This window comes from Eulemur rufifrons, chromosome 6 (genome assembly GCF_041146395.1).
Source record: "Eulemur rufifrons isolate Redbay chromosome 6, OSU_ERuf_1, whole genome shotgun sequence".
Classification (NCBI taxonomy): domain Eukaryota; kingdom Metazoa; phylum Chordata; class Mammalia; order Primates; family Lemuridae; genus Eulemur; species Eulemur rufifrons.
In genome coordinates this window covers 88,700,611-88,714,145 of record NC_090988.1, presented here as the reverse complement: position 1 = coordinate 88,714,145, position 13,535 = coordinate 88,700,611, and the positions used below count along the sequence as shown (strand labels likewise).

Sequence of the window (13,535 nt, the reverse complement as noted above, 5' to 3'; positions counted from 1 at the left end):
GCCACTTTACCATTCCTGCTATTGTGGCTCAGGCCCCTTTTGCTAGGGCCTCACAGTAACTATCTGCTGCCACGGTGCTTGTCTTTTCCTCCCAGGAAAGCAGTCTTGTCATCATGGCTAATAATTGTTCCTTAGAATGTGTACTTGTCTCAGCTAGGGAACATCCTCAGGTCGGGTGTGTATGTGTGGGACAACTCCCTCTTCCAGAACGTTTTGCTCAAGAGCAAAGGTATCTTAGCTCCAGAGACCAACCCAAAGCAACATTAGAAAGAAGCCAGGAGCAGAGGAGGGAAGGGCAGGCACAGCCTTGGAGGCCAGCAGGAGCTTCAAAGCAGAGCCAAGAATGAGATGAGTCCCCCAGGCAAGTTCCTCCCCATCTGCAAGGCAGACTGTGATATCCTTGGGCCTTGCCTGAGCCCCTTCCCACAGGAAGTTGGGAAGGGCTAACAAAGCCCTCCGTCCAAGGCTAGGACTCCCTACCATGAAAGCAGGAGAAACTGTCCAGGGAGGGCTGTTCTCTGGCCAGGTGGCAGGAGACAATGCCAGCATCCAGGTCCCGGGAGTAGCCGTGGGCAGATCCTGACCTCCGGGCCTGCATCCCCTACCCACCACAGGGCTGCAGCCTAAGTGCTCTGCTGAGGCAAAGGATGGACTGAGGGCCTGGGGAGGGCCCTGCCAGTGACCCCCAGCCTGGGGGATCTAAGTGGGTTGCAAGGCTGGGTCACTGCAGGATGGCACTCATGACCCTTACCCCGGGCCCATAATGCTCTGCACCACTCTGGCTGACTCCCCCCAACTCTGACCAAGCTCTGGGGCTGCCCCTGGCTGCTCCCGTGGGGGCCTCCCCACCTCAGGAGGGATACAAGGCCTCTGGCCACAGCAGAACCAAGAGTCTAGCCTACAGCTTCACTGAGGCTCAGCCTCACCAACCCCAGTCCCCAGACCTCCCACAAGATTGATGACAGCACAGCTTTACTCAGACAGGATCAGACTTTTATAAAACAAGTGAATATTGACAAACCGTGGGAGAAACATATCTTCCCAGCAATAGAAAATCTCTATAAAGTGCGTTTTGCCTGCGACCATCTCTTCCCCAAGCTGGCCCTTAGGTCAGGATTTGGGGCACTGCTCTGTGGCAGCCCTCAGGGTCACCTGGGCTAGGAGAAGGGAGGCATGAAGCCGTTGTGGAGCTCCAGGCCACCAGACACAGCCTCTCCTGCCCTGCCCCTCCTGGCTCTGGGAGTGCACTGCCCCACTCCACTGGCAGGTTGTCCTGGGAACGGGCCAGCGGGCCAGGGACGGTGCAGCAGGAGGGGGAGGTGGTCCTGCCAACTTGTACCTTAGGGAAGAGAGCCATCACCAAATAGGCAGGAAAAGGAATCATCGCGATACTTGAAGGTGCTGCTAACGAATACTGAATCTGGCCCTCCGCCTCTGGCCTTCTCAGTTTCCCAGACTTGCCCTGCAGGTTCATTCTACACCCCTTCTGGCAAAAGCTCCCCATTCGCCTTCCTCCTGGCTGGGGCTGAGGGAACAGGGAAGCCCCCGAGTCAGTGCTCTAAGTACACACCATCACCCGTGCCCTGCTCCTCCCACGTGGCTACTGGACATTTCTAGGGAGGGTGACATACACACAACATCATGGACTCTAAAGGCAGCTCTCTGGCTGAGAAAACCTGAGGATATCTCAGGAAGAAGCCTGTCAAGGTGCTGGACAGCTGTAGGAGAGAGGGGCCCGACCCTACGGTTCTGGTCCGAGGACAGAGGACAGTGAGGGACAGCTCTGAGGCTAGGAAAGGTCACAGGGGAGGTAGAAAGGAAAAGGCCCAGAGGCCAGCTTAACGTTACATGTGAGGACAAAATCCCAACAGGAATTAGCCTCTTAGCTACATAAACACATACATACACACGTACACACACACACACACACACACATACACATACACACACACTCTTGTGGCTCAAGGGCAGGCCACAGGGTGGAAGGAAGACTTGCTCCAGTTGACCACACAGACCTTCTTTTCATTATGTCTTTCTCAACACAGGCCTTTGACAGTGGGAAGGGAGAGGTGGGAGGCACAGGCCACTCCTGGAATGCAAGGCTTGGCTTCTCTGGGTCAAACCTCCCACCTCCTGCTTCTGGAAGGGATGGTATGCTGCGTGTGATCTCCACTTGGACTTCTGCCAACTGCCCCTGGCCTGCCCTGCATCCCTCCCTCTGCCTGAGTCCTTAGCGCCCAGCGACTAGGGTAGCTGATGCGGCAGTTTGGATGCTGACCAGTCCAGGGCAGGCCCTGGAAGCCTACAGAACAAAGATTAGAATGGCTTCCCTGGCTGGGTGTCAGTTGTCCTCACTGGCAGCACTGTGGTACCTTGGAGTGTGGCCAGAGGAGCCAGAGGGCCTAAGGCTACCTCAGCCCTGGTCTCTTGGCAGAGGGACCAAGTCTGACCCTGGCTGCTCCACAGCTCCTGGGCAAGCTCTGAGGCTGGCTCTTGGCTTCTGGGGAAGGAACAGTGAGAGCTGGGATTCTATTCTTAACCTTAGGTTCTAAGCCCTGAGAAGGTGGATGTGCTGTCTTAGGCCACCATCTCCAGTCCTGGGCACATACCACACCAGTCAGGTGTCTGGGTGTACTTCTGTATGGTGGCAGCAACTTCTCAGATCTGTCTACAGCCTTGTGCTCAGTCCCAGATGCCCAAAGAAGGGTCTGGAGGACCCAGTGGCAGAGAATTTTAAAATAAGAAAGAAAGGAGCAAGACCAGGTGGCTAAGTCTGGACAGCATCCATCTGCTACGCACAGCCTCCGGGGTCAGAAAGCAGGAACTCAGCAGGACTCTGGCTGCCTCTAGAATCCCATGCTTTGGATAAGAGCCAAAACCGTTGCCCTCCTGCTCTCAGTCTGATGTGAGGAGGGAGGGAGGTCTAGGGAGATAGGTGCCAGAATCCCAGCTAGGGTCCTACCACTAGGTACTATTCAGACAAGGCAGCTGGCTTGTAGGGACAGCTCTTGGCTGAAAATCACTGCCATGACCTCTAGCTTTGTGTCTGGAGGCCAGGGAACAGCACTGGCGGCGAAGCGTGCTACAGGTACTCCTCCAGCCCAGGGAACTTTCAGAATCACGAGAGTGTAAACAGATGCATGCACACGCAAACAGGCACAGCATTCCTCTCTCTGCACACGCGCACAAACACGCACACATATTCGCTCTGTCTGTCATGGTCAGCTTCTCCGCAGGTTGTGCTCTGCTGCCGTGGTGGCTGCTCAGGCACCCAGGCTTTGCTCCCGGAGCAAGGGCTCTGCAGCTGCAAGAGAAAAACAAGTGCAAAAGAAACGTTCAGGAGGCTGCTCAGTTGCCCAGGGACACAAGCTCCTCTGGGGACACAGACTGGGAACTAGGAAGAGCCAAAAGAATGAGCTACATGGGCCAAGGTGCCCAGGGACAGGTTGCTGCTGGGATGCCACTGGGGTGACTAAATACTGCCCCTTTGAAGTGCTGACCCAGGACAATCTCCCCCTGCAAACCCTCCACGCAGGGCTGAGGGCAGCAGAGGAGGAGGAAGAGGAGGCTATGTGAGACTGACTTGAAGCCCTGGGTGACATTTGCTCAAAGATGACAAGGGCAGTTTCTGAATCAAGGCATAGCAGCTGCTGCCAGAGATGGAGAATCAGGAGAAAATGGCTGGAAGTGAAGCCCGCTGGGACCAGTAATTGCGAAGAGTAAGACAATGACTTGAGTTTAGAATCAGCAGGTGAGCACATTTCCCCATATAGATAAAAGCACCCTGGCACAGGGCTGGAAGACTGAGGGGGGAGGAGCGAGAGAGGAGACACAAGGATGACTCATTTTAAAGATTTATAACATCCGGAATCTGGGGCAGAGAGAAGAAATGGCCTCATCCCTGATAACAGAGGACTGGGCAAACCTGTCGTAGCAGGTGGCTTGCCTGTTTCAGTAGGTTTGGTGTCCCTGAGGGTCTACAGAGACACACAGCGGTCCACTGACAGCCTGCGCAGTTTCAACACTGGTGAGGCCGACGATGATAAGAAGTCGGCTTCCTAAGCCTGTTGTGGGTCAGGCACTAGACACTCATGCTATGGCTGAGTTGTGTCCCCCCCAGATTTTTATGTTGAAGTCCAAATCCCAGTACTTCTGAATGTGAGTGTATTTGGAGATGGTCTTTAAAGAGGTAATTAAGTTAAAATGAGGTGATTGGGGGGACTTGAATCCAATATGGCTGGTGTCCTCATAGGAAGAGGAAATTTAGACCCCAACAGTACAAAGCGAAGACCATGTGAAGACACAGGGAGAAGATGGCTATCTATAAGCCAAAGAGCGAGGCCTCAGAAGAAACCAACTCCGGTGACATCTTTTTATTTTTATTTTTTTAGAGATGGGGTCTTGCTCTGTTGCCCAGGCTGGAGTGCAGTGGCACGATCATAGCTCACTGCAGCCTCATTGCTGGGCTCAGGTAATCCTCCTGCCTCAGTAGCTGGGACTACAGGCGCGTGCTACCATGCCTGGCTAATTATCTTTTAAGAGATGGGGTCTTGCTATGTTGCCCAGCCTGGTCATGAACTCTTGGCTTCAAGTGAACCCCCAGCCTCAGCCTCAGCTGGGATTATAGGCATGAGCTACCACAACTGGATGGTGATATCTTGATCTCAGACTTCTGTTGTTTGGGCACCCAGTCTGTAGTACTTTGTCATGGCAGCCTGAGCAGACTGACATAACTTGCGATCCCATTAACCTTGAAGATAGCCCTCCATTTTCATAGATGAGAAAAGGGAAACCAGAGTGGATAAGTAACTTGCCCAAGGCAACAGCATTTGTAAGTGGCAGAGCCAAGACAGGAAATCCATATCTGTCTGATTCCAAAACCTGTATTTTTACCACTAAGTAAGTAATCTCTATATTATAGCATTGCTCATTAAGACTTTTAGAGGCTATACAAAGAAGAAATTCACCATAGTGGCATAAAGACTAATATCCAAGCAACACAAATGGAAGTTAAGATTTTATTAGAAAAGAGACAATGGGCCGGGCGCGGTGGCTCACGCCTGTAGTCCTAGCACTCTGGGAGGCCGAGGCGGGTGGATCGCTCAAGGTCAGGAGTTCGAGACCAGCCTGAGCAAAAGCGAGACCCCGTTTCTACTAAAAATAGAAAGAAATTATATGGACAACTAAAATATATATAGAAAAAAAAAAATTAGCCGGAGATGGTGGCGCGTGCCTGTAGTCCCAGCTACTCGGGAGGCTGAGGCAGTAGGATCGCTTGAGCCCAGGAGTTTGAGGTTGCTGTGAGCTAGGCTGACGCCATGGCACTCACTCTAGCCCGGGCAACAAAGTGAGACTCTGTCTCAAAAAAAAAAAAAAAGAAAAAGAAAAGGGACAATGCTCTTAAAAGTCAAAGACATTGGAGACAAGGATTTAAAATCAGCCTTCTGGCACATGTGATCCACATGCTAAATCTGAAGCAGATTTTATCTAGATGATGATAATAAAAGCTGGGCAAAATAAAGAGCAAACACAGGAGTGGAGACCTGTATGGGTCAGTGCTGAGTGCCTTGTTCTTTATTTTTTTTTATTTTTTTATTTTTTTTTGAGACAGAGTCTCACTCTGTTGCCCGGGCTAGAGTGAGTGCTGTGGCGTCAGTCTAGCTCACAGCAACCTCAAACTCCTGGGCTTAAGTGATCCTACTGCCTCAGCCTCCCGAGTAGCTGGGACTACAGGCATGCACCACCATGCCCGGCTAATTTTTTGTATATATATATTTTAGTTGTCCATATAATTTCTTTCTATTTTTAGTAGAGACGGGGTCTCACTCTTGCTCAGGCTGGTCTCGAACTCCTGACCTCGAGCAATCCACCCGCCTCGGCCTCCCAGAGTGCTAGGATTACAGGCCTGAGCCACCGCGCCCGGCCTGAGCCACCGCGCCCGGCCTTGTTCTTTAAAATGTGTGTTATTTTCAAAAGTTTTCCACTTAAGCTTGTGCTATAATAATCTATTTTTTCACTATAAATAAATATATTCTGTTACTAAGGTGCATACATGTTATTGAAACATGCTGTGGGTATATCCTCCACACTCAGGTCTCTCTCCAGCCCCTGTTGGTAAGACTTGTCTTTTGAAACAGAAACATTTCAGGATTGAAGGATTTACCACAACAGGTCCTCCTTACCCAACACCTCCATTTTTTGTGTTTTCTCCATCTTCAGGGATGGGGAAGGGAAAGAGTGCTTGAAGATTCCTTAGAACAAGGGCTCCTAATCTCGGGTTGCTGGACCCTTAAGGAGTCCAAGGATAGGCCCACGAAGACCCGAGTTATGTGCGCATTTTTCTGTGTGTGGGAACATGCACAGTTTTCTGGGTAGAGGCCTCTCCAAAGGGAGGATAACCCCAAAAGGCTTTAAGAACCAATGCCTAAGCTTAGAAGAAAGAAAAGGGGGCGAGGTACAGTCGGGTGGATTTACTGACAACAACTCAGACCTGTGTTGACTCAGGCATGAGTTAGTTTTGGGCAGGTGCATGAAGGGAGGTGGCAATGTCCTGGCCTCAGATGAGCCCCAGTCATGCAAGTCCCTCCATGACGGTTTCAAAGCCACCAACACAGAAAACCAAGGTTAAGAAGAACCAGCTCGTCCTTGTCTACAAAGCTAGTCAAAGGTCTGTTCAACTAGTTCCTCAAGCTGCTTGATCAGCAGATAACTAGTTGGTCCTGGTCTCTTGCTCTCAAGCTAGGGTGTACATCTGCAGAAAAAGGGGGCTGGGGAAATCAAATCATTGGCAGGAAAATGATGACAGCAGCGCTAAAGGAAAGGGAAGAACAGCCAGGGAAGAGGCACTAGGGGAAAAATCAACTCATAAAACAAGCACCGAAAAATCAATCTCTTGGTTGCCCAACTCTTTCAACATGTTATTATACAAGCAACTCCACAGAGGCAGCTGGAACAAAAAGTAAGTTAAAGACTGCCTCCCTCTGCACCATCAACGTTAGGACGGCCTCCTGGGCACCGCTGCCCTCACACCCCTTCCCATCCATTAGATGCCACCAAGAAACCCAAAGCTGTAAGCCCAGCCTTCCCCGTGATCCTCGCCCTGGAGGGGTGTGTGCGCACATGTGCATGCACGAGCTTATGCCAGCAGAGGCTACCGCAACAGCTGGAGACTGTCACCGAGTCTCAGCGTTGCCCTCTCCCTACCATACTGGGCGAGGCACAGTGCCTGAGAAAGGCAGGGGGTTTGCTGCCAGCTCCCAAGTTAGGGCCAGGGAAGTACAGAGGTGCAGCTGGGCCTGGACAGGGGACAAGCTGAATCTCTTAGCTCAGTCTCATTCCTCATGTCAACCACATCGTTACCCTTCCTGTGACATACGGGTCATATAAGAAAGTGGAAGGGGCAGCAATCAGTCAACAACCACTTACGAAGTGCTGGGGAAAATGCTGCGGGACCCTGAGTCCCAGCTTCTCATTTTCAGGTCGGGAGCTGGGACTCAGAGAGGTGAGACCGCTTGTGCAGAGTCTCATCGGAGGCAGGTGGCAGGCCCAGGGTGCAGACACCAACCTGCACACAAAGCAGGGCTTGTTTCCCAATGCCACACTGCCTCTGCTTCCAGAACGCTGTAGCATTTTACAGATTGCCAGTGCCTTTCGCATACCAGGAGGGAATACACAACTAAACAGGTGTCTAAAAGACCACAAAGAGATTCCAGAAGTCAGGTTTTACCCAACGAAGCCCCAGGGCTAACAAAGCTCTAGTGATGGCAGGCGGTGGAGGGGAGGAGGTGATCCTTGGCCATGAACCTTTTGTATTCAGTGGGGCTTCTCTCAACAGATCACTCTGTACCAGCAGAAGGGCAAGGGAACACGTGAGCTGTTCTCCCACTATGGTAAAATAGTTGGACCAATGAGAGAAATCTGTACACATTCCGACGCTAACGGAATTCTGAGCAGTCAGCAGCTTTGGGGATTATGGGGAACCAGCTGAACCGATAGCTATTTGGGGGCTGGCTTGTTTTTCACTTTAGTGAACACTGTAAAATAAAACTAAATGCAGAGCAGACAGCTGGTATGGATTTGAGGTAAGCATGGAACCTACTGATATGGGGACACGTTTTTCTACAAGATCAGTTTAAATTGCCAGTGACTGTCTGCCCTGCGCATTGCCACAGGCCTGAGGCATTAGAAATAACAGAGACACAAAACTGTAGAGCTCAGAGCTAAGAGAAAAAGGTCCAGGATGCAGCCTTCAGGCTGGCAAAGAAAGGTTATTCACACCTTACACCTGAAGCATCTCAGGAAGGTTATGTAGCCATCCCAAAGTCACACAATGAAAAATGACAGAAGGCACAGGGAGGAAGGGACAAGTCTACCTCCTTTCAGTATAGCACTGTATCAACTCAGGCCACGTAGCTAGCCAGAGCTCTGTGGTCCATGCAGCCCAGGGTGCTGGCTCCGACTACAGTAACACCGACGCCAGCAACGCCACCCCGAGAAGCACCTGGCGATCGTGGGATTTCATTTGCACGGTGTGCTTATTCAAAGACTTTTCACATATGGCTTTTCATCTTCTTTCCCTAACATGTATGCTTGATGGGCGGGACAGGTGACAAGATGCTATTGTCACCATTTTACAGATGAGGATGCTAAGCATATAGGCAGACACCAAGTACTCTTTTCTCTCAGGGTTGCCAGAGAACCGGGGGTTCTTCCCCAGTCGGTGCTGGAGGGAAGTCCGCTCCTGCCCAAGGCCTCTGACCTCTTGACCCCACTCCACCTTCACAGCCTAGCCTGGCCTGACTAAGAGCCACCAATAGGAGTACAGTAAACCTTGAGACTCAGTCCTTAAGGTCCCAGTAGGCTGACAGACAACCTCCCGGACTACAAGGCAAGAGGCCCTCACCTCCGCACCCCCGTAATGTCTTCACTTAGCATCACTGTCAATCAGCTGACTCTCTCCCTCACCTTTTCCTCTGCAGGTCCCAGCCCAACGCCTAATTGATCCTCCAAAGATGCCAGTTTGATCATTTCTGTTCTAAAATGCTTCTTCACTCCCAGAGAGCGACACCAGGGGACTCATCTGCCTAACACTGATTAATACAACCCTCCATGGTCAGACCCAACTGTAACCTTATGCTCTTCTCAAATAATAATCATAACAATAGCTACAGTAATAACTACCATTTACTGAGTCCTTATGAGCCAGGCAGTAGGCTAAGTGTCTTGCCTATTACACAGACACTGTTAGCTGTCCAGCCATATCCACACTGCCCTGCTAACAGAACCTGGATTTTGTTCAGAGGCCATGGGCCTGGCCCAGACAATGGAGGATGATTGGTCTAAGTCAGTGATTCTCACAGTATGGTCCCTGGACCAGCAACCTTTACAATACAAAACTACATCTCCTGACCTTTACCAATTTTTAAATGTTTTCTTCATAGCACTTATGGCTTCTTGACATTTAAAATATCTATTTATTTGCTTATTGTCTGTCTCCTTCCACTAATATGTCCCCCACAAGGGGGAAGAGATGCTGTCAGCCTTGTTCACAACCAGACCCTGGTGCCTAGAACAGCATCTAGCAAATTGTGTACCCTTGATGTATGTTCACTGAATCAACAGCTGTCCTTGTTGTCCCTTCTCTTTCTTGCTTTCAATGAGGAATTGATGGCTGAAGCTGTGGCAGCCACCGTGAGGCCACAAAGCAATGGTCAAGAGAAACTCAGAAAAACTGGCTCTGACACTCTTGAGCCATCAAACCAAATCCAGCAACTCCCACCTCTGGGCCTCTTTTAGGCAAGAAAAATAACCCCCTATTTTTTTTTGCTGCAGTAGTCAGGTTTTCTATTACTGGTAGAGATGACGCCATGTGACACATGACACATACAGATATAATTGCTTAATCTTTACAACCACCACCTAGTTTATAGGTGAGGAAACTGAGTCTCATAGCGGTTAAGTAATCTGTAACCTTTAAGCTGTTTTTCTTGCCTTAATGTCCTCGGCACTGCCTGAATCCAGTTCATCTTCAGGCTCCCTAGGGCAAACTTCTGTGACGTGCGCCCTGGTCATTCCAGCCCACCAGCAGGCCCCTTCTGATAAGCTGGTCTGTATCATTTGTCTAGGAGTTGAGGTTGTTTGTCTTATTTCTCTAAGCAGACTGTCAAATCCCTGTGGATGGACCTCATATCACATTTTCCATGTTTTATGCTCCTCCTTCTTCACCCACCTGCCGGCAACAATTTCTAGCTGAACTGGACACCATTAGCCTACCGAGTAACCTTGACCCAGACATTTTACCTCTCTGTTCTTTGGTCTTCTCACCTGAAAATCAGAGCATCAGCCTGGCAAGTTCCAGATTTATTAATACAGAATGAATTTTGCTTAGTATCACAGAACTAAGATTTAGCTGCGGGAATGGTATCTAAGGTTGCTGGTGCTCCCAGGAACAAGATGGCACAAATCTGTCTATCCGCAACGTCTGTGTCAAAGCGCCCAGTCAAGGTAAAGGGTCCTAGCACCAAAGCTCATCCTATTGAGCACACAGACCTAGACACTCAAACCAGATGGCCTGAGTGAGCATCAAACCTAGACACTCAAGCCAGATGGCTCGAGTGAACATACAAACCTAGACACTCAAGCCAGATGGCTTCAGTGAACATAGAAACCTAGACATTCAAACCAGCCTGGCTTTGAAGTGAGAGAGATCTGAAAAAAAGAACCAATCAACTCCATTGAGAAAATCACCTTCCAATCTAATGACACAGGCAAGGCACAGAAGGAACAGCCTGAGAAGATCGATGACTCAGAGAGGACAAGAATTTACATTTCCCAAGAAAGGTAGCAAAGGCCCTTCCTGCTTTGGGGAAGGAGGAGGCAGTTTTTTCATGGCATTCAGGAGGCTTCCAAGATGAGTGCAGAGAGGAAGGTGCAGAGCTGAAGCCACAGGACAGGTGAAGGGAGGAGTGGCTGTAAAAGGCAAAGAGGATGGGGAGATTGAGTGTCCCGGGACTGAGGTGGGGCTGGGCACTGAATCGCGGCACAGCCCGCTGCCCTGGCTTCCCGAGCTCAGTGCTGCCCTCCGCTGGCCGGCCTACAGAGCACAGCCTGCTGGGGCAGGCAGGGGCCCTGGAGCAGCCCCAGACCCCGCCACAGGGCTCTTTCCCACAGCTTCACATCCCTGTCTAGGCTTTTGTTTTGTTGGATTTGACCCACCTTAATAGGCAGAAAATGCCAAACCCACCTTCCCTCTTTTTTCTTAGCTAGGAAAGGAAGAAAACGGCTAGATTTTTAAATTTTAGAAGTCCCTTTTTTTATTTTAAGAGATGAGGTCTATGTTGCCCAGGCAGGTCTCAAACTCTTAGGCTCAGCTAGTCCTCCTGCCTCAGCCTCCCTGAGTAGCTGGGACTACAGGCACATGCCATTATGCCTGGCTAAAAGTCAGAATGGTGGAATTTTTTAGCTGAAATCCTAAAAATCATGTAGTCCCATGAGATTTTAATCTAGTTTGCTGTGTTTTAACCTCTAGCTGGCAGGGAAGCAGTTTCCCAAACCAAGCCCCTCTCTCTCCCACCTTCCTCCCTGAGGCTGATTCTACGCTGCTATCACTCACTCTCAGGCATCCTTGCTTGGCAGCTCTGGGGTGGGCAACTCGGTCACCCTGGCCCGTTTGCTGAGTTCTTCACCAGGTGGCTCCTCGGCTGCTTCCAGCTTGCGTTTGGGGGAAGCTGGGCCACTGGGTAGCGGTCTTGGGCCTGTAGGGAAGCAAGCGAAAGGGTCACACAGACTACAAATACAGCCAAGATGGCCCCACACTGTGCAGTAGCAGCTCTTTAGGGGACAGGGAGCCTGCTCACCAATGGAATGCCAGGATGCTGCCCCTCAGCCTTCCTTTCAGCAGTGACCTTGCCTAGAAATGTCCAAGGAGAACATGACCAGCCTTGCTGGTAGCAGGACCAGCTTTGGGGCCCCAAATCCCACGGGCTGCAGGCCAGAGACTGATTTGGCCTGCCTGTTGTCCTTGCTCTGAAGGTCCCTGCCCTGAATCGACCTCCCAGAGCAGCAAAGAGCAGGTCCCCTTTATATGGAGCCAGCCTGGCTGGGTAAACTAAAAAACCCCTTGGAGTTCTAGCCCTCTCATGTTACTGACCATCATCCCAAAGCGGAATGCAGCAAATCCTTCCGTCTCTCTCTCTGCTGCCACCACCCTGGCTGTGCAACTGCCTCCTCTCTCGCCTCCCTGTACTCACTCCTGTCCTGCACTGTCTCCTCGCCACAGCTGGCAGGGAGCTTTCCCTTTTCTTTTCTTTTTTTTTTTTTTTGAGACAGAGTCTCGCTCTGTTGCCCAGGCTGGAGTGCCGTGGCGTCAGCCTAGCTCACAGCAACCTCAGACTCCTGGGCTCAAGCAATCCTACTGCCTCGGCCTCCTGAGTAGCTGGGACTACAGCATGTGCCACCACGCCCAGTTAATTTTTTCTATATATTTTTAGTTGTCCAGCTAATTTCTTTCTATTTTTAGTAGAGACAGGGTCTTGCTCTTGCTCAGGCTGGTCTCGAACTCATGAGCTCAAATGATCCGCCCACCTCAGCCTCCCAGAGTGCTAGGATTACAGGTGTGAGCCACCGCGCCCGGCCAGGGGAGCTTTTTCAAACTTAAGTCTGCTCATGCCCTGCCCTGCTGACCAGCCTTCAGTGCAATGAAGACAGAATCCTAATCCTCATCACAGACGTCGAGCCTGCCAGGTGCTGCTCCTGCTACATCTTGTCCTCATCTCATTCTGGCTCCTCACTCGGGACATGCCACCACATTGGTCTCTCTTCAGTTCCTTGGACTGGCTAAGCTTGGTCCTCTTTCTGGGCCTTTTCTTGTTATTCCCTTTGCCTGGAATGCTCTTTTCCCAGTTCTTGGAAGGGCGGGTTCCTGCTCATTATGTGGGTCTCTGCTCAAAGGGGATGTGTCCCCTGACTGCTCCAATCTCCCGTGACCCAAAGGAGGCCTTCTTTCCCCAGCTCCTCTCTATCAAGACACTTGATTTTATTTTCCCCCAAAGCACTTGTTATCTGAAATGACCTCACTTGGTTTCTTTACTATCTGGCTGCCCCAGGTGTAACATAAGCTCCATCAGGCAAGGACTCCACTTGGCCTCAGCATGAATGACTGAAGGGGTGGCACAGGCCGTGGGAGGCCACGGAAGGCCAGCTGCTGCTGCTCACCTGTACTGCTCATGCTCCCAGCCTGGCTCGAGCTGGGCTCTGCCACGGGGTGACTGAGGTCTTCTACGCAGGAAGGGACAGATGCCAGCAGACCTGGGAGAGAGGCGGGAGCACTCAAAATGCAGTCTCACAGGACTGCTGAGAGCTGCAGGGCAGGAAGACACAAGGTGGGGAGGGCAGGACCATGACACCGAGGTTCCATCTCCTCCCACTGCCCCAACCGCTCAGGGAGGTCCATTCCAGCCCAGCCTGTGGTGTCCGGTGCCCCGGGAAGTCAAGTCAACTTAACAGCCTGGATAGCAGTAATCAGTCTATCCCCTCCG

At 51.1% G+C, this 13,535-nt stretch overlaps 1 protein-coding gene across 1 annotated transcript in view; it reads right to left on the bottom strand.

Moving 5' to 3' along the window:
• Positions 1–2,527: 2,527 nt before the first annotated feature.
• CRY2 (cryptochrome circadian regulator 2) overlaps positions 2,528–13,535 on the bottom strand; it is a 31,857-nt gene continuing 20,849 nt past the window's right edge. The window contains exons 10-12 of the mRNA XM_069471273.1: positions 13,213–13,305; positions 11,612–11,753; positions 2,528–3,304 (exon numbers count right to left, since the gene is read on the bottom strand). Coding sequence (XP_069327374.1) covers positions 11,614–11,753; positions 13,213–13,305 — 233 coding nt within the window. The 3' untranslated portion in view covers positions 2,528–3,304; positions 11,612–11,613. The remainder of the gene's footprint in view (positions 3,305–11,611; positions 11,754–13,212; positions 13,306–13,535) is intronic.